The sequence below is a fragment of the Epinephelus fuscoguttatus genome, linkage group LG16, assembly GCF_011397635.1.
Source record: "Epinephelus fuscoguttatus linkage group LG16, E.fuscoguttatus.final_Chr_v1".
Classification (NCBI taxonomy): Eukaryota; Metazoa; Chordata; class Actinopteri; order Perciformes; family Serranidae; genus Epinephelus; species Epinephelus fuscoguttatus.
The window spans coordinates 36,283,187-36,304,378 of record NC_064767.1 but is presented as its reverse complement, the minus strand read 5'-3'; the positions used below and the strand labels follow the sequence as shown (position 1 = coordinate 36,304,378).

At 42.0% G+C, this 21,192-nt stretch overlaps 1 protein-coding gene across 7 annotated transcripts in view; it reads right to left on the bottom strand.

The window, feature by feature from the left end:
• Positions 1–21,192, bottom strand: part of birc6 (baculoviral IAP repeat containing 6) — a 143,689-nt gene that overhangs the window by 121,328 nt on the left and 1,169 nt on the right. For all 7 annotated transcript variants that reach the window (XM_049601143.1, XM_049601146.1, XM_049601149.1 and 4 more), the window contains exons 2-12: positions 13,630–13,811; positions 11,648–11,785; positions 8,501–8,694; positions 7,853–7,964; positions 7,272–7,354; positions 6,965–7,190; positions 6,666–6,835; positions 4,490–4,548; positions 2,646–4,325; positions 802–951; positions 404–629 (exon numbers count right to left, since the gene is read on the bottom strand). In XM_049601143.1, coding sequence (XP_049457100.1) covers positions 404–629; positions 802–951; positions 2,646–4,325; positions 4,490–4,548; positions 6,666–6,835; positions 6,965–7,190; positions 7,272–7,354; positions 7,853–7,964; positions 8,501–8,694; positions 11,648–11,785; positions 13,630–13,811 — 3,220 coding nt within the window. The remainder of the gene's footprint in view (positions 1–403; positions 630–801; positions 952–2,645; positions 4,326–4,489; positions 4,549–6,665; positions 6,836–6,964; positions 7,191–7,271; positions 7,355–7,852; positions 7,965–8,500; positions 8,695–11,647; positions 11,786–13,629; positions 13,812–21,192) is intronic.

The following is a 21,192-nucleotide window of genomic DNA, read 5'->3' as shown; positions in this document are numbered from 1 at the left end:
TAGAGAAACTGAAAGTAAAAGCCCAAAGATTCTGTCATTTGGTGTTTCACTTTGCTATATTTGCTCTTCAGTCATATTATTTTATTATACCAAACCTATATATCAGATCCAGATAAACTCATCAAACAGGATGAAGATCTCTTCAAAATACTTTTTGCTGGTTTCAAGAAAGCATCATGTAGAAATGGCTGCAGGCAAACCCTCCAGTAAATTAACTGTGGAGAAACTGCCCTTTACCTTCAAACAACAATGTCAATGTGTAGGAAATATGAGTCTAATTAGCGATATCAGTGTGCTTATAACCCATTACATGTGATACTGAAAGACCCTGTTCCTGTAGAAGTACTGTTACAGACGTCAACCCACTCTTTTTGCCTGAAAATAACAATAAAGTTGAAGTTACCTATCACTCTGAAGCTTCCAGGTGCGGGTGTGTTGGGCTGCGTCTCCGTGGTGCTGCTGGTGTAGGTGCTGTGGGTGGCGTCGTTGTTGCTGCTCTTGCTGCACCTCCACCCAGCACGGCGGCACTGTGGCTGAGAAGCGGGGGGTCAACGTCTCGAAGCGTGTCAGCTCCACAAGTGACATCAGGTTATCCGTTGTCAGCGGTTGGTCCACCAGGAGGTCCACTCCTGTCCAAAGGCAAGTTGAGGACAATCGTTGGACATCAGATTAAAAATATCACAGATAGACCAAAGGATTGAACACTGACATGTGTCTGGTTTTCCCACTGACAGCATGTGGTCTGAAATGCCAAACCAGTATGAGGAATGGGTGACAAAGGGTGTTTTGTGTCAGTGTTACCTGTGATCCCGGGGCTAGAAGGGTTGGAGGAGGGCTTGGCCCCCTCAAGCAGCAGATCAGCCCCTTTAGAAAGGGGGCCATCAATAAACATGTCTCCATCGTCTATATCGTCACAAACACCTCCAATTTGAAGGAAATGAAGTTCTCCACCTTCAGAGGAGGGGAAAAAAACAAAATGAGTGTCTACAAATTCTCTCACTTCCCATTCAACGCAAACCTCAGTTTATTCACAGAATATCAACTCATCTAACTGCAGGGGCATAACCACAAAAATACATACATACAGTGAGCTAAATAAACTGAGTCCCCATAAAGATAAGTTGAGAAAAACATGTATCCTTGTGTAACTTTCTAACAGAAGTAAAAGGTTGTTTTTTGGCATTACTTTTCATGTTTACTCTTACTTTGTACTCACTATTGGACAAACATCATTTCTAGAGATGCACCAATCGACCGGCTGTTGACCGGCCAGTGAGTCACGATCCTGCACAAATTTACACGCATGTGCCGCACAACAGTTCATGTCAAATGAACTGCAGCACAGACTGTAACTGACTATTGTGCTTATAGTCTGTGCTTACAGTCTATGGGTACCCACAAGTCTCCCCTTTACAGACATGTCCACTTTATGCCATTCCAATGTACTGTAGCTTTAGGCAAAAAACATGCAGGGTTTTACATGCAGTACTAATGTGCTACTTTTGCCTGTTGTATTTGAATATTTCTGCATACTAAGGTCCATAAACAGCCTCAGAAATACAAAAATTTGGTCTGACTGGAAAGCTGAGACTCTTGTGGATTTAATGAGCCCAATTTCATTTATGTGTGCTGATGTCAGCCCCCACAGTAGCATTTCATAGTAGCAAGTATGTCACTGTATAAAATGACCTATTGTGACCTCTAGAATAAACACCGCCTCATGAAACTTTATAGCCACAAACTAGAGATCCCGATCATTCAGAGAATGGATGGATTTCGTAGGTATATTGAAAATAAGGGGGATTCTCAGCTGTTTCCAGAACAGGAGTGACCACAGTCCAATCACCAAAAAATGCAAATCCTACAGAAATCTCCAAATGACTCAAGTTTTTGATACCAAATCACTACATGGATTTTTCTATGGTGTTCCTCAAGGTCTTGGTGTCTTGGTGTGATATTTTGGAGGGATTTTTTACCATTTCTATCTATTCTGAAGTGGTAAAAAATAATGCTTAAATTTAGCACCAAATCTGTTTAACAAATGGTATCGAGCCAAAAGTTGCTGCAACAACTTATGAGACAAAATTCAGCATGTGAAAGGCCTTTTTCACAGCAGACATTTTGACTTGTTGCAGTAAAAAAGACACAGGCTTTACCAATAACACTAACGATGGCTCAGTTCTATTCAAGTTTCAAAGTGACAGTGAGTAAGCATGCCCAATACCAGAAACCTCAGATCAAAGAAGCTAACTACAATTCAAGCGTAACAATTTCAAAAACTCAAACTGAGTCAAAAAGGCCAATGGTCCTCATATACTTTCAGTTAGAAAGTTAGAAAAGGTGTCTCACCAAAACACAATGTTTATTACAGATTTATGTCTGGAAAATCTTGGCACACAGTGCTAGGCTGCATCTCAAAATAATCTTAAGGTTCCCTGCTTTCAGATAATGTATACCACTTCCCTGTGGCATATACTGCTGACCTGCTATCTCCCCCTAAAGATCTCCAATCCCCACGAAAAAGACAAACAATAGATCTATGGTAGGGAGAGGTGGAGAAGGGGGGGTTAAAGCTAGCCCATCCATCCCAGGAGTCAGCAGCACTGCTGTCTGCAGGGAAACAGGTCCAGGAAGGAAACGCTCACCTTTGGTACAGGCACAAAGGCGGTCTGTCCCAGAGCAATAGGTAACTGAGACAAAGGGGTCTGTCTCTTCGGCTGACCCCTCCTTCTTAGGTGGTTCCACCTTGGCCAGGACCTCCAACGTGGACAGGTCCAGTATCATAATGTATCCGGCCCGTGTGGTCACCACCAGGTGGCCCAGACCTGCCACCTCTAACCGCTTGCACTCTTTGTGGCTCAAGAAAGAGGTGGATGGGCTGGTGACAGTGGCGCTGCTGCTGGTTGTGGCTGCTCCACATGCAGTCCCAGTTCCAGAGCCAGCAGAGCCTGCTGGGCACATTCCAAACCCAGATGAGCCATTTTTTGACCCAGAGGGGAGAGCCTCCTCTGGAGCCTCTTCACTGTCATCCTCCCTGCTATCAAGCACATCTGGAGGAAGCAATATAAGAGATGTGATGGCATCACAAGGGTCCCAGATCTGCTGCACCTTGATAGGTTCCTCATCCAAGGTGACAATACGGGTGGAGTAGTTCAGCTTATAGAGTGCAAGATAGCCTCCACTTGCACCACTTGGAGACCTCTGCTGCTGCTGGTCTCCTGGGGGCAGAATGAGAGGTGTCTGAGGCGGTGATCCCCCTGAGTGGTGGCCTTCAACCCCATTGGCCACTGAGTGTAGGGGGTCTCCTTTACGCTGGCTGCAGAGGGCAGAGTGCAGGCGATTGAGATTGTTGAGAGCCTCCACTTGGTTTGTAGCACTTAAAGATTCAGCGCCACACGGCTGTAAGCCGACCAGAAGGTGCACACCATCCCAGCAGGGCGTGATAGAGTCCACATAGAGATTCTCCTCTTCCAGCTGTTTGGGAAGCCTTAAGCACTGCACCAGTGCTCCAGGTCGAGGCGGGTTGGAGGCTGTCGCTGCAGCCAGTGTGCTCCATTTGTCCACGTGACCATCTAACCCTGCCAGATTAGTTGCTGCATCAGCAAACTGCTGAATGTAAGTGATGGGAGGATCCTGAAGAAGAAGCTGCTCATGTGTGTCGAACTCCATCTCTATAATCTGTGGCACAGTAAAGCCCTCCTCGTGGAGCCCCTTGCTCATTAAGTTGTTCATTTGAGCAAACACCTGCCCTGAGGACTTATCATCCACCTCTCTGATACTGTACAGCAGCAGCACGGGTATAGTCCTGCGCACAGCCGGCAGAGAAGAGGGGCTTGGTGGTTGGGAACCTACTAGGTTAGAGAAGCCCTGCTCCTGGGCAGCAGTCTGGGGGTTGCAGGTCTCTATCTCCATGGGGCCCAAGTCCTGTAGAGGCCCAGGGTGAAAGGGCTCAGTGCCCTGAGTCCTAAGGGGACCATCTGTGGTCCTGAGGGCACCATCTGTGGTCCTGCGTGTTGTAGCTGGGGCTGTGGGTGGGGGTCCAGCCATCGGGGTGCTGGATGCTGAGCGGTAGCTGAGAAGGCCTCCAGCCAGCAGGCAGGGGAAAGGAATGTTGTGGTGGTCAGGGACCTTGTCCTTTGCTTTGGCCTGGCTGTGGGCCTTGGCTTGGTTTAGTGAGGTGTTGGCACCCAATTCCTCCAGGTCCTTGACTGTGTCCTCCAGCACACTGGCCACCACCTCCCACTGGAGCTTCTCTGGCTGCTGGAGCACACTCAGCGATGTCACCCCGAGGCTCACATCCATGCTCTCGAACTGGGACTGCTGGCCTGGAACAGAAGCAAGAGAAGAGGTCTGAGGTTTTTCCTGTCTAGAACCCAACACAAGTGACTGAAAACACTATTTCAATGAGGCCTAACATGGAGAGAAAAAGAGATGTGTTTTTAAACGTATCCACATGGCCCTTAGAAATGACACAGTGAAGTCTTCATACCTGTTACTGACTCTGAACGGGAATGCTCATCACTGTCTGAATCTTCCAACTGGTCGTCACTGGAAAAGAAGAAGTGGTTAAAAAAAAAAGCATGGCTTACATGCCTCTGAGTTACGCTACGTGTTGCCTTCTCTGCTGTACACCATGGTTCAAGTTTCCATAGCAACTTCAGCCTCAAGGATTTGTTGTTGTGTGGCACCTTGAGGTTGTTTGCATTATTTATGTGTTCATCTGGATTTCACTTTGAGGTACATAACAGTTTTAACCAAAAGTGGATCAGCAGATAACACTGCAGATAGAGCCACTTATAATATCATTATTGTGAGAAATAATGTGTGTGTGTGAATATACTTTATGTAAATATGTGGGTGTGCAGGCTCAGAATGGGCCTTTGGGGGTTGACTACGCACGACAGCATGTTTTGAATACTGAAGGCTTTAATTACTATTTTATTATCATTATCATTATTTTGTTCTGAAAAGAAAGCAGTGAAGTTTTTGTTCATATCATTTTTTCTTCATTATTGACTGATTTTGTGGGGCCAAGAAAATCCTCTAGAAATCAAAGCCTTCAGGATATATATATGTGTGTGTGTGTGTGTGTGTGTGTGTGTGTGAGATAGCATTAAAATGCTTTTACAGGCATTTTATATAGTTCGGACAGTAGAATAAGCTACTATTAACCCACAGAAAAATCAAGTCATGCAAAAAATGAGAAATAAAACAATAGCACATGAAACACAACATGAAACTGCCAGAGTCTTAAAAAAAAATCGTGAAATAAAATTGGCCATACCGCCCAGCACTTACCCATTATGCTCGAGTAACTCCAATTAACAAAACCGATAAAAAATAATAATAGGTCCAGACATCTTCCAGTGTTGCCCTTTCACATGTGTAGCACACAACAACAGATTGTTGTGTGCTAGACGTAAAATTACACAGCTTTACATCAAGATTTTTGTTTTACTTGCCCAAACTTACTTGTCCAAAAAAGAAAATTTGGGCCTACTAAAAAATAAACAAAATCAAAAGGGCAATTATTATAATTTATCAATGTACAAATAATACAATTAACAGGTACTAATTACATGTCTGGGATGATTCTAACTTAAACATTGTTGTAGTGCCTGTTTTGTCCAGTACTTGTCCAGTTTGAGGTGGTCGCAGGAACATTTTAGGTCAAAAAGAGGATGGTCGCTATTCATTTCATTCTGAGATCAGAGCTGCTACAAAATCAGAAACACAGTCTCTGACTGGTCAACAGAGTCAACCCAAGGCATCATACACTGGGATGGATAACAATAAAAACAAAATTTGAAAAATATTAACAGAAGAAATTCAGCGTGAATTTATTTTCCAAAATCTCCAAAAAGACAAGCAGTTCAGGGCTGGATTACAAAGCCTCTGAAAGGAATACAATTGCACCAGAGCCCTGGTTTGAGCGGCACCACTATCAACCTTCATTACTTTTACAGTTAAGTACACGACATAACAGTAAAACGAAGGTGGACATAGCTGATCATGATGTCACCTTTTGATTTGAGGAGAGAATTGCAGATTTGGGTAATTCTATGTTGGCTTTATTTTTCAGCCCTGGAGGTTGCCGCTTCATTGTGTACGACATTGAGGGACATTGACCCCAGAGTTAATTTCTATAGCGTCAAGTACGTCAGGTTTTTCTCATCAGTCCTTTTCACGCTTTGTGATGAGACAGACCCGTGCATGCAGATCAGCTGGAAAATCTCCACTTCAGTGATTCAGTGTGCAGTTCAAATAACATGATGTTAGATGTGACTTTTTTCGTTTTTTTTAAATTTGCCCGAGTGGACATTTGCATGAGGGATTCTGCTTGTCCCAACACAGAAGTCTCCCATTAGCACTGACTTCAGTCAAAACAATGTAGCTCAGCTGGCTCATCCAGCACCAGAAACGTGTAAAATGCAGCAGCTGTGGATGTGAGGGGAGTTGACTGATAGAACTCTAAGACTGTATTTATTCTCCTGGTTCCATAGTTGTTTGATAAATTACTATTGATAAATTATTCTAAGGGGATTTGAATTGCTTTTTATATTCTCGATACTCATCATTTTTCCTGTGGCACTGGCTAAAACCTCTTTGGGGGTTGCCAAAAGGAAAAACCCTGGCAGGGGTGTGCTTGTGTGTTTGTGTTTTACCTGTCTCCCTCTAGCTTGGGCAGGTCAGAGCAGGAGGATGACTCCTCAAGCCAGGCCAGAGTTGGTCTGCGAGACTCTGTCAGTGTCTGCTGGCTCTGTTCACCACCACACAGAATCAGCTGCCTCAGGATGGCCGGGTCGTACGGATTGATATCAAACTTTAAGTGCACCTGTTCAGCACACAATAACACACTCTTGAGTTTATGTTCAATAGTTTCATTTATTGTCACTAACATTTTTGAGAGTAAAATACAAGATTAATGATATAGTCAGATGTAGTCACACTTAGATGCTCTAACCTTCATCATTTTGGAGACATCCCAGATGCAGATCTTGCCCCTCTTGGTGGCAGCAGCCAGAAACTGCGGGCAGCTGCCAAAGCCGTAACAGGCGATCTTATCCGAACTGTCGGGGCTGTTGGGAAACTGGGCGGGGCTGGTGGCCAGTGTCACTGAGAGCGGCACGTTCTGTGTGTGCTCGCCCTTCACAAATGGACAATTGGGAGAATGTCGCTCGTGTTCAGACCTGGGTGAAGTGGAGAGATATTTGTCATCATTGATGTGTTACAGAAGCAAAATCGATGCATAATTATTAATCTCTACTCACCAGGGCTCATCTGTAGGTTCCCAACAGACCAGACACACACTGCAGGTGAAACACATGGCTCTGTCATCCCCTGTTGAGGCAGGCTGTGGAAAGACAGGGACAATCAATAGAGCTTCCAAACACTTACACAGCTGCATTCCCCACTGTCCACATTTATTCTGGAGAATCCTGAGTTTGCACATTACTGCACTTTACTTAGTTTTGCTTATCTAGTTAAATGCTGAACTGCATTTTGATGTCTCAATACTTGTTCTCTGTACAATGACAATAATGTTGAATCAGATCTAATCTAATGGTTAATGCTGATGGCAACATTAACATTTATTGTTCCTCTGCACAGACACTGATGACTCTGCAGAGCTTACTATAGCTTTAGGTGGTTGGCATGACACCAAAGCACATGGGTTTTAACTGAATAGCTGAATAATCTTACAGTGACCTGAAACACCAACATGCTCTACTGTGCAGGCAAACAGCCCTTTAACTGCATGCAAATAATGTGCATGAGAGCAAACAGACATATAAACAGAGTATATACCTATACAGACTAATGTGCTCCTCTGAGTTCACTCAGAACCTACCTGGTGGTAAAACCCTGCTTGAGCCATTGGATCAGGCTGAGCCCACCTGTACCCAGCATGTGGCCACGAAGTAAAAGTCTCCCTCCTGTTGGCCTCACTGTACATCAAAGATCTGTAGAGAACAACACATTTCAGAAACATGATCAGTATTCTGTATGCTGGTGTGGAATGTGTCCAAGTTCCCGTTTTGTAGTGGACGATATGTGAAACTTTCTTGTGTATCAGAGATTACACATCCATGTAGCCCTCAATTTAAAGTCACCAATTACCCTAAACTAGATTTCTTTGTAGTATGTGAGGAACCTGGAAAACCTGGAACGTCCCTGCCAGTTCAAAACGGGAACCCTCTTGCTGTGAAGCGACAGTGCTAACCACTACATCACCGTACCACTAATTATAATGAGTGTGCACAAAATAATAGATAATGCTCTCACATTGATAACTGTGACACATGAATGACTTATGTGTTACATTGGGCACAAGAATTAATAGACTGTATTGATTGGCTTGTGCATAACTTCTCATTGTTTACAATCAGTCACAATGAGACCTGAAGAGTACATTATGAAGTGGGTCTTGGGATGTTGAACTGTTTAAGTGTTTTATCCTTCAAAAAACAAATCATCATTTGTTCCCCTGCTTGCTCACCTATCTACAGAGCGCCCAGGGCCCACCCCAAGCTCTGGCCTGGCGCTTGACAAGAGGTAGGAGAGCCTGTCCATGATGGATGAGGCCACAGACAAGGCAGCTACGTTCTGGTTTATCTTCTTCAGCTCATTGACGATGGCGCTGGCCACCAGCTTCAGCACGTGGTGGGGAAGATGGAAGGTCACTGTCGCCCACTGAAGGAATGAGGTGAGCAAGAGATCACAGAGACAAGGAATATATTTAAGGAGAGTGAAGGAAAAAACTGTTTCATAACTGTCCTTTGTGACATCTTTACTCGAAACATCACAGTGTTCGTAATACATGCGTCACCTAAGGATGATGTTAGAGCTATTGGTTTGTTAATTACTGTATTGTAAGGTGTTTCTGAAACACAATATTGTCTTATGTTTGAAGTTTTCACAGAACACTGTCCCAGTATCATAAAAAAACACCCAGGCTACCGATATGAGATGCAACATTGTTATCAATTTATCTGAAAGGAGAACCATGCTTTCCTACATAGTGCCCTTCCATGAGCACCACTGTCTTGCATATTTTTCTTATTGCTGAGACATCAAGCACAACCTCCGTGACTTAGACACTTTTAGACAGGTCCTTAACTGTGACCTGAAGGTTCTCTTTCACCCTTTTCTAAACCTTTTATTTTTGCCATCTTGCTTAATCTGATATATTCTGATCACTCAAGTGAATGAGGACTGCTACACATCAGCTTGGGAGGAGATGAGTGTCAGTAACCAATATGTTTCATGTGTTTTGTACAGAACAAGACACAGCTAACCACTGACTAACCACTAAGTACAGTATCAATTCTCTGAAGACGTCTGACTTGCAGCACCTCTTTTAGAGGTCAACTGTGAAGGAGTTTACATACCTTCCCCCATTTTGATTCTTAATATTAAAATTATTTAATAAATATGCTAATTCATAAACATTTGAGTGTTATTACATTAGTTTCCGCAGTCTATTATAGTGACTTTGATGAAGACTGAACCACATTTTATGGATGAATTATGCATAAATGTGGGTCATTCCAAAGGGTTCACTTTCTTTATCTTGGCACTGTTCTTGTATCACAAACTGACACAGACTGGGATGTTTATACCAACATACTCTGTCAAAGTGTCACCCATTTGCTGCAAGGACTTTCAACATCATAGACAGGCATACCTGTAGTACACGCTATTAATATTATTACCGTAAGTACAGCTGTTTTCAGAGGGTAATGTGAACACAGCTGTCTTCATTAGCAGGTTTATTTTGTTTAGCCACAAGAGAATGCCCTTATACTGGTCAAACAGAGGCAGAGGATCCACAACAGGATTGACCAACCAGTCTCCTGCTCAATCTAGCTTTAGACGTGGTGGTCATAGTTTGTTATAACAACATCAGTTGAGATTGGCAAAGAGGAAAGTGGCTGCCTTCATATGGGCTGCGCTGAAGCTGGCCCGTGAGGAAGGCTAATAACACATTTATTTGATGAATTGTGTATTTGAGGTGGATAAGTTGAAAAGAAATGACAGAAATAAACTAAAATGCACTGGATGGCAACAGACTATATTGTCTGCTCCTGCTGTGGTGTCCTTAATGTTTAAAAGTAGGTGTGCTTCTCCTTTTGACCAGAAATGTGGGCTTTTCTTAGGGCATGCATCTCTACACCAGCCTTGTAAACTGTTGGTTTGTGTACAATGCATCCATGACAACACACAAAGCTGACCATACACAGGGCTGCGCTGAAGCTGGCCCGTGAGGAAGGCTAATAACACATTTATTTGATGAATTGTGTATTTGAGGTGGATAAGTTGAAAAGAAATGACAGAAATAAACTAAAATGCACTGGATGGCAACAGACTATATTGTCTGCTCCTGCTGTGGTGTCCTTAATGTTTAAAAGTAGGTGTGCTTCTCCTTTTGACCAGAAATGTGGGCTTTTCTTAGGGCATGCATCTCTACACCAGCCTTGTAAACTGTTGGTTTGTGTACAATGCATCCATGACAACGCACAAAGCTGACCATACACAGGGCAAGATGGTGTGTGCTGCAAATTGTGGTAAAAAACCCAATTGAGATGCACCAGTGTTTCCGCTATGTAGCTGCGGCGGCTGCTAAACACGGCAATTACTGACGCCGCTGCTGCTCCTTCAAAACATTCATTTTGCAAATGCACCATCACCGCACTTTAGGGACTGTTCTTTACTTATGAAGGGACTGTTCAGTGTAGTCAGGAGAGCAGGGTGGCTGGTTGATTTTTATTTCATTTATTTATTTTGACGTCCCCTATGTTCATCACTTATTGAAAATGCTGTTTTTGAAGTATGTTGCGATATTTTATGTCCAGTCACCGCAAATTCACATTGATGTATGATAGAAAAGAGATATATCTTTTTATAAATGACAAAATCATCTGCACGCTGTGTGGTACTGATTTCAACCAGCAGCAGAACCGGCAAATCCACTTGTGGGTTGAACAGGGTCACAGTACCGGGACAACACTATTCCTGTCATCTGCGCATGATAACGGCTTACTGGCAACGGAGAAGTCCAGCTCCAGGTGAATAACTTGGTGTCATGACTGCCCACATACTGTGTGCCGAGCCATGGCGGCACACAGTATGTGGCGTATCAGAGGAGAAACGAGCCGTTCACAGTTCTCTCTTTGTGGCAGGTAACGGCCCACAAACCTCACCGCACTTTAGGGACTTTGATATAACCAAGCGGAATATGCTGTTTACATGACTCCAATCAAATTCAGAATTTTGTCAAATTTGGAATAATAGTACAATTACAGTGCAATTATAACCCTGGTTAATGAGTGCTGCTCTTATTTGTCGCTGAGGGGGGCCAGAGAAACCAAAGGCACAAGAACAAGTATAATAAATTACTCTAAACAACCCCAGAGTGGGGAAGCATTTTTAGTTTTACTTGACCAGCTCCTCTCATATGATCTTCTCATTTGACATCTCATAAAGTGAAACATTAATTGTGACCTTCAGGTGTCACTAATACCCAAATGAAATATCTCTAATATATCACTATTGGACAGCTAATATGAGCACAAACAGTAGAACTCTATTCACACAGAATGCAACAGTAAAACAAAAGCACATTGTGAAAGGTTGTCAGACTAACCTTGGCCACTTTGTGATTGGCTGCCGTTTCGTGTGAGGTATTCTTCAGGCCTTCTTTGAGCTGGGTGATAAAGAGTTCATAGCCCTCTGTGTTAGAAACATCAATCTTCTCCTGACAAGCTGACAGCATCTGCTGGGCCTGAAAAGACACAGAAACACACATACACCCATAAATATATTAGTTATAGTTAGAACTGCCTGAGTCAGGCATTGGTATTGCCTTCATAACAATGAATGGTTTCATGGGTCGTAATGCTAGTTGATATATAATAATGTGACTTTAGTCACATTACTGTCTGCACACGAAGGTTTTACTGATATTTCTTACTAATTGCAATGCGTGTATCTCTGAGGTCAAACAAAAGTGTTCAAGGAGTCTGTCTAAAAAGCTGCCCATGTGAACACTGAAAAAAGTTTTGCCTACTGTAATTATTCCTCCTGTTCATACTGTCTATTAATAACCAATTAATAATTAACATGGTGACAGCTGCACTTGCAGACGCAGTGGAAAGTAGCTCTCATGAACTTTGCCAGATTTTGGTTTTTATTTGTCTTTTCGCCTTTCTTACTGGAGCACGTATGGCCTATGACAGAGATACACTTCTCAACATCGGAAAAGCAAGCACAGAGACTGGATTAAGTGCAGTGGACCTTAAGACAATCACTACCCATGGTATCTTCCAACTACCCAGCCAGACCAGATGGACCAAGCACCACTGAAGGCAGTGTGACCCAGCTATGGAAAATCGAAGACTGTTGTGCCCACATCTTGGCAGAGACCTGGCTCCAGCGTGGCATGTTGGAGTGACCTGTTGTACTTGACAGGCAGACCGGCAGAGCGCAGGACTCCGGTGAGACAAGGCGGACTCTATGTTTGCATTGGTGATGCTTGATGCTTGGTAAAGTGTCATCTTAAAAATTAAGTGATGAAAGCACCGGAAATGTTGGTTGAAGGGAAAGCACTGGAGATACAGTTAATGTTTTAGGCTATATGTCACTATAGGTGTAAGAGCTGAAAGTATTAGTAGCAATGGCCCATTGATAAGGAAAAATCAGTTTTGATGTCATTGTGCACTCTGGAAGCAGTCCAAATGTCAGTTGAAGTTAAAGTACTGACACCAGCTAAAGACCATAAGTTAGAGCAAGATATTAAAACAGTTACATCTTCATTTGTTGTTAAATCAGTGGGATACTTAATGTTTGAATTATAACTTTGCCATTTGTAGCATCAACTTCATCTATCCAAATTTGGGGTATAGTGTGACATAAAACAACATGTTTTTTATAGTGCTCTCTCTGGGGGCTGCTTTAAAATCTGCTGTTCTTCCCCATACCAGTGACGTCACTTGAGCACAGAAGAGTCTCCATCTCTGGGTATCTGTGGGGGTGCTCTAGATGTCTCCAAAAAAAAACTTCCTTCTTGTCTTGCATTGCAAACTAGCTGAATGTTTACATAAACGGCATCATATATTATGAGTACAGAGGATTACATACAGTGTATTTGTAGACTCGGATATTCAGGCAGGGTATTTATTTGACCCACCTGATGAAATGCGGTGGAAGGTAGCTGAGGGTTAGGGTTCACTAACATGAGGTTGTGATTCAAGATCCTCAGTGATTAATTGATGAATCTTATTTTTGAAAGAGGGAGCATGCAGTCATCACCTCATGTTGGATTGATTAATGAAATACATGTCTAATATTCTTTTAAAACTTTGATGTGATTGACAAGGAAAATATTCTGAGCATTTCAGAGGTTCAAACTGACATTATCAATATATAGGCCGGGCTCTATTTCATTTAACTCAGAATGAGCAGTTAATTCCAACCAAGGGCATACATTCTGATGGTAAAACAAAAGGCTTAGTGTAAACACATCAATCCTGGCTAAACACAGGTGTCAAATATCAGGTGACAACAAATATTTGTGCAAAAAGCTTCCTGGTGTCTCTCTGAACTGTAAAATATGCAGTCCTGTCTTACCTCTGTGACCGGCAGCTCCAGCTGAACCATGTCCTCAGGCTTGGCCACTGGAGGCTGGAGAGCTGTGTCCAGGAGCAGGATGCCGTTCAGGTCCTTCCTGCATCCCACTGCATAGTCGTCCACAAAAAGCACCTTGTCCACTGCAGGAAAGTACTGACACCTGACACGACCGCCGGGTTTAGCTGTGACAGAAACAGAGGACAGTAGACAGAGTCAGGAGGTTTGAAGGAGAAAGGCTGGCAGGGAGCCCCAAAGTTACTACCAGAAAAACACTGCATGTCAGTGACATTTATCTTTGGTGGAGTGTAATTTGAGATAATAATACAGGGAAACCCCAGTTATTCACCATGTTTGGTCTACCATCTTGTGCCAAACAAATCAAAGCCAAAAAAGTCTGACTGGTCACTTTTTACTCTGATAGCATCAGTTGCTAGATTGATCTCTTGATTTTTTGGCCTGTAATTCGTTAAGACGTTGGCACAGACGTTTCCAGGTGTCTTCCATTCAGCTCCACTAAATGTGTGCTAAAGTTATGCTTAATTTATGCTCTTACGTCAATTTTGCAAGTGTTGGTAGTGCTTTTGCGGTTAGTGTTGGACATTGGTGTCATGGGACGTCTTCTGGATGAGGAAATCAACTCACCAATCTGGAAAATCCCACCTCCTGCAACTTGCTAGCTGGCCAGGCTGAGGTTTACAAATGTAAACATCAGTAAATATCGAGTAAAAGATGGAGAAATTTACACAAGCTACAATCTGACTACATGGGCAAGCAATAACATCTCTGCATCAATATCTACATGAAAGGTACAGTGGTAAGGGTGGAGGAATCAAACAGCTGCTGTGATCCAGATCACATGGATCTTTCTGCAAAACTAGCACCCTGCTCTTCATTGTGCAAGAGTTGAATAATACATCGGAAAACATTTGTGCCTGCATCAGTTCCCAACAGGATATCAGAAACTGTACCTAAGTTTGTTTCACCAAACTTGGCCAAATACTGGAATAACAGACAGCATTTAACCAGGTGACTCCTCTATACACTGATCTGTGGCGAGAGAAGGGAGGGGGGTGGTGCTTTATGGTCAAAAAGGACAAGTGTAACAGTGGTAATGTGAAGTGCTGTCCCCTTCCTGCTCGCCCTGCACCACAAGGGAAATAAATACTCTGGATCACTGTTGTATGCCGTTTAGAGGCAGCTGCAGAGCAGCGCTACCTGTGGTTGGGAGGAGCAACTATGACATCTGTGGTGGATTTAATTTGCAATCAACAGAAGCAACTGCACCCAAAACTACAGTCAAATCATTCCACAAGCAAAAACCATGGACCCGAGTCCTGCACCAGGTCGGGTACCCCCAAAAAGCTGTGCAACAGGGAAAAATCTCTGTATAAATTCACAGGTAAAAATTAACTACAAGCAGGCAGACAGCGGGCGAGAACAAAAATCTATTTTTTATTTTTCAGAATAAAAAAATGAAAAGATGTGTAAAATGTTGACATCTAAACAGTATTATCAAGCTGCAATTCCTTTTATTTTGAAAGTCAATGACACAAGTTGAATCATAAATCCCGTCATCACATTCGTCACTGACATGGAGGACTCCAGTAATGACACTTTGCAGCCTGAGCATGAGGTGGCAGCCTGCATTGAGTTTAAGACACCCAAGGAGGACCTTTTGAGGTTTTATGGTGGTAGAAGTAGCATGCTAAAATGTTTCCTAACCTGGCAGTGATTGCTCAGAATGTTTTTCGCCATGCCAGTAGAACTGTGCGATATAACAACTATGTACGATATATTGATATACTTTCAAGCAAGATATAAATTTAGACAGCACCATTTATACCGATATAGGGTCAAGTTGCGTTACATCGCATACCAGTGTGCATCTCTCCCCCCTCACACTCTCCGCACAGCTCTGCCCCACCACTCACAAGTTCTCGAGCAACACTAAGAGAGACACAGAGCAGCTGCTCTGTTTAATCCGTCTGTTAATAAGTCTACAGCGCCACATCGGTGTATATGTTGCTACGCTAAATCAGTTTGTGAGATGAGTGAAATTACCGCAGCACACATGCAATTCAGCGCTGTGCTGCTAGTTGTGTGGAAGGTGGATCATAGTGTGTTGCTGTTCTTCTTGGTAGTTGTAGTCTATTTTGTGACATGAAGACAGTGCCTGGATTCAGGTGACAGATGGGTTTAAAAAAAATGTAGCAACAACACAGACATTTCATATACAAGACGAATATAACACGGACAAAGTGTCTCTCACTCCTTCCGTCCCTTGGCATCTCTGCTGATGCTCTGTGCATAAAGATTAACAGCCTAAAGAAATGAAAAGACTTAAATATTTTCCAGCACTAGAGTCATTTGAAAGGCCATGGAAAATGACTTTTTTAAAACATGTAGCCCATCGCATAGAAATACAGAGATATATATCGTTAATCGCCAGTCAGCCTGGAAATACCGAGATATGAATTTTTGTCCATATCACCAAGCCCTACATCCCGTCATCGAACGCAGCCAGTGAAAGAGACTTTTCCTCCGCTGGATTTATTTAGAACAGAGAACCCAGCTTAATGTGAGTGACTTTAGCCTGTGTGTGTTTAATGACTGGTAACTGGTCTGATCTGAGCTTTATGAGTATGGGCAGGTGAGGGTTTTCAAAAATGGAACCGTGCAGGACTCTGCCATGGACCACCAGAACCATCTGGAATGTGGAAAATTACAAAGCAGCAGTCTAAAATGTAAGAGAAGGCAAAAAAGAAATAAATGCAAAAGGTGACAGAGCTGATGGAATTGCATTTCACTGGAGTTGTACCGCATATATGATTCCATGTGACGATTGATCAGTGGACTGACTGATTGACTGAACTGACTAAATAGACTAAGCTAATTAGTTCTGATAACAAACATCATTCAGATTCATTTCATTTTTCTAAGTTACACTCTAATTTTGTATTTTTTGTAATTGAAAAAGAGATATGCTGAAATAACCAGCAGTTCAAGCAGTTTTCACTACTTGCTGCTGCATTGCCATGGAGTTTTCCATTATAAGTGTTTAGTAACTTCTTTATAATATGAGATATATCAACTTAGATTTTACTTCATTTATTTAACACAGAGGGCTCGGTGGGGACTAAGCACCTTCCACAGCAAGCGAACATGCTATCTGTGGTCATTTTGACTTGACCAGCGGACTTCACAAAAAGCTGGCTGTCTACGAGAGAGTAATCTGAAACAGGTGACATGCTTTCTGTTCTAAAACCATGCTCCGACTATTTGGAATTGCAGGTGACACCATCAGCCGGCTTAAGTCGAGCTTAGACTGGCCAGTTCACACCACTGCAACATTCTAAAACGGTTTCATCTCATCGCCAGTCTTTGGTCTGAACTGGGTTTTAAACTACAAGTCATTAAGGTTTCTCCCTTTGGTTTGTCTATCTACTTAAAAGGTGGAGACTGACAGAAGGAGGGTCCTAACCATGTAAACACACAAACTGAAAGCTACTGTTTGAAAGTTTGACAACAAAGAAAAACACAGAAATCAGAAAAAACACACCCAGTACTGTCTCATCTGTGCTCTTGTGGTGTTACCACATGCCAGAAACAATATTAATCAATGAACATAGCATATTTCCAAATGTACAAGTTTACTATCTTTTATTAATGTTCTATTGAAACGTTAGACATGACTGTAAGGTTCTTATTTGCAGTGACTGAATTAGGGCTCTCCCTAAAAAACGTAAAGGCTTTCAAGCAGCCAAGCTTGGAATATTCCCATTCAATAAAAGCTATGAATGAGTCACGTGTCTCTAAGCCCACATAACCTGTGGTTTTCATCTTAGTCTGCAAGTAAATGTGACTATTTCCACATGTCTAAGTTCAACAAAAAGAAACTTATATCTAGTTAAGAGCAAGTTGACCAAACCAAAACTGCCCTTGCAGTGCCCACTCTGAAGAAGGTTTTCATGATCAGCTTTGAACCAAATGCATTATAATCTAATCTTGGGCAATATGATGAGATTATCATTCAACACGGTATTGGTTGATAATGGTTCTTTCGTGTCCACAATAACAGGGAGATATTAAAGTCCTCCTATAAATGTTTTGTTACATTATATTTAGTATTTCTCTTGCTTTCTCTAAGATTCACCACATTGTTGTAACACATAGCATATAATAGAAAATACAACACGATAGCATACGTCAGACACTGTACGTAATTACCCACGTAGCCCTAACACCAGAAGGAAAGATGTCCACACTAGTTAGCAAAAGAATGTAAATGCTCCTTTTTGGCAATTTTTTTGGTTTTAAACCAAACTGAACACTCAACCAAAAAAGGAGAACAGTAAACATAAACAAGTCTGGACTAAAGATTTCAAGACCACAAATCTTGGCTCCCACCTAAAAACTCACCATCCAAAAGAGCAGCCAGACCATAACTCCTACCACAGTGAGTAATGAACCTTCAATCATCGGGGCTTCCACAAAGGCAACAAAACATAAACGTGACAGTCAGTGGTGGCAAGACTGTATAAGGGGAGTTAAAAATGTTACTGAATAAAAATAACCTCACAAGTTAAGTAATATGATTTATTTATCTCAGCATGTCCTTGTGTAAAATAGTGCATACTGCCTACACATTGTGGCCACCTTATAGCCTCTTATGAGTATTGTAGCATATGTGTTCAAAGATATATCTGTGTGTGTGTGTGTCTCTCTCTTCGGCACATTTTTTTAGACAACAATTTTATGTATCATTGTTCTTCTAAAAGCAATATCGTCAGTAGGTGCATTTCAATATTACCCAACCCTAAATCTCATCTAATAATTTGTTAGAACCTCATATGTTTAAATGTGACAATTACTGGTCAAAAAAAACCACGTCTCCAATCATGCTTGCAAATGCTGTGAAGATTATCATCAAACAGAGGAAACATTACATAAATCATCAAAATACACAATCAGTGTGGAGCCGTCTTTACATTCAAGAAGCTGGTTTAAAGACACTCAGCTGGATTGAGGTCAGTGATAGAGGATATGTATACTAGGGTTATCCTTATGATACTGAAACGTATGACATCCAAATTAGTCAGCATCTTAACATCAGTACCAAGTCCTTGGTCAATTCACACAAGTACACAGTACAACACAACGAAAGCAAAACAATTGTAGTTTTGTGCTTATCCTAAAATTATCATATGGAGCAGGTTACACATACAGAAATACACATACAAACTGTCAGTGAAATTATAAGTTTCTTCCTTTCTCTGGACGGCAATATTCAATTACTCATTTCCACACTTAAGTGTCGTGGGACTGAGAGGTATACTGACTTACTGTATTAGTTGCAGCAGCAGTCACATTCATCTGACAGCAAACTTTCACTGTTTGACAGATTTCCATCTGTTGGGTTATTTTGGAACATGAACTTAGTGGGCGTAGCAGAAATGCAGTAAGGAGTAAACATACCAAGAGGGCTTTGATGATAATGTTGGTGTTTCACAGGAAAAATGTATACCTTGTAAATAAAAAAATGGGAACAATCCAAACATTGTGTCAGGCTTTTTCCATCCTGTCTTTGGTTTTATCATCCTCAGTGAAGCCCACAACAGTGGACCGTATAGAAAGCAATGTCACTGCTTGCTGCTATTTTTCCCAAAGCAAGTGTTGAAACAAATCTGGATATGGCATAACCATCCATCCAGAGATGGTCCAACTGGGCTAAACCACAATAGACAGACATCTGATGTTGACAGACACAACAACAGCCCTGACTTGAAAACCAGCAGCCTCCGCTGAAAACAAACTACGATTAAAGTAAAGTGAAAGTAAACTTAAGATCCAACAGCTGAGTGAGTTTGCAAGCCCATTTGTTTAATATCTCCCTTTCACTTTCAAAAGGTATGTACAGTATCACTTTAATGTACACTATGAACATAAACATCTTAATGGGGGCAATAATTTGTTGATATTAGCTATTTGTGGCATAATCCATCCATTATCTGGGCTAGGGTTAGTCGCAGGGGGGTTTATCCCAACTGGCATTAAGCGAGAAGTGGGGTGTACCCTGGACTGGTTGCCTAGAGATTACAGGGCTACAGCACACACACACAGAGACAACCATTTATGCTCACATTCACAGAGGCAGGTGGAAAACCCTGAGAAAAACACATGCTGACATGGGAAAGCACACAAACTTCCACAGTGCTGCCAATATTTGCAGCATAAACTTTCCTATAAAACATGACAGCCTGAGTGGATGATGAAGGTGACTGTCAAGACTGTTTTTCCTACTTCCCCAAAAAGTCTTTTTTTTTTTTTTTTTTTAAGGTGAGGTGTGTAACATTTAAGGGGGGGGGGGGCTGTGATTTGCAAATCACAACCAGATAGAACTTCTAATCCTGGCTAGAATTTCCTCGATTGTTCAGGAGGTTTTTATCAGGAGCCAAATTATCCACAGAGGTCTCTCCCTGTCCAAAACAAAACAGACCTGGTGATTTAAATGAGTAAACACAATTGATAAAGCAGTTTCATGTTACAAATGAGTGTTTCTCTGATGCTGTTTGAAATGTCAGAGACGGGCAGCTTGCCCAACATATGCTATTGTGCATTTAGCCCTTTTCTCTTATAACTTAATGTGTCCTCACCTTTTTCTGATCCGGACATTCAGGAGGTTTTTACCCTGAATTAAGCAGCTTCACATTACAAACCATTGTAACTCCGGTACTGCTTGTTCCAGATGGGCTTCTAACTACGTTGGCCAAAGCGAAAACGCAAATGGCCCTATCTGGAACCAGTGTTTGGTTTCTCCATTCTGGGCTACTGTAGAAGCATGCTGATGCAACAAGGCCATCTCCATGAACGAGGACCCTAACCCTATGTAGATATAAACAGCTCATTCTAGGGTGAGGAAAACACAGTAACTCTTATTTCCAGGTGATTATACACTAAAGAAAACATACTCATTATATTCCATTTTTGCCATTACATCCTCCTAAATCCTGCACACTGGACCTTTAAGGTCATTGATAAACAATCATTAAATGGGCTGTAATCTATTAAACAATGGTAAATGAAAAATAACACAGTTTTGTAGTTGGTAAGTATTTATGTAACTGACTGTGTGTGTGTAATAATACTGTTTATAGTCAATGGCATTCTTAACAAAAACTTAAGTACTGGCCGAGGGTGCCATGGTCTACTCCCCCTTCCTCACTTGAAATCACAGTGAACGTTCTTTATGCAGACAGGCGTATATAAAGAACTGTTTTGCCTCTCTTTATGTTAAACTATTACTTTTGTTCACAGCTAAAAGTCAGAGTGAAAGCTCTTCCAGATATACTGACATCCATCAGCAGATTAACACAGTTTAAGATGTAAACAAATGCTGACAACAGACCACTGTATATAGGACACAAACCAGGTGTGTACATGTATTTCCGCAAAGGACAGTGATCGACGTTGTAGCTACCAGGTGAATGTTAAGCACTACCTGGGAAAGTAACTTCTAAGTCTTTGGGAACTTTGTATGCAATGTCCTAATTGATCATTGTGACT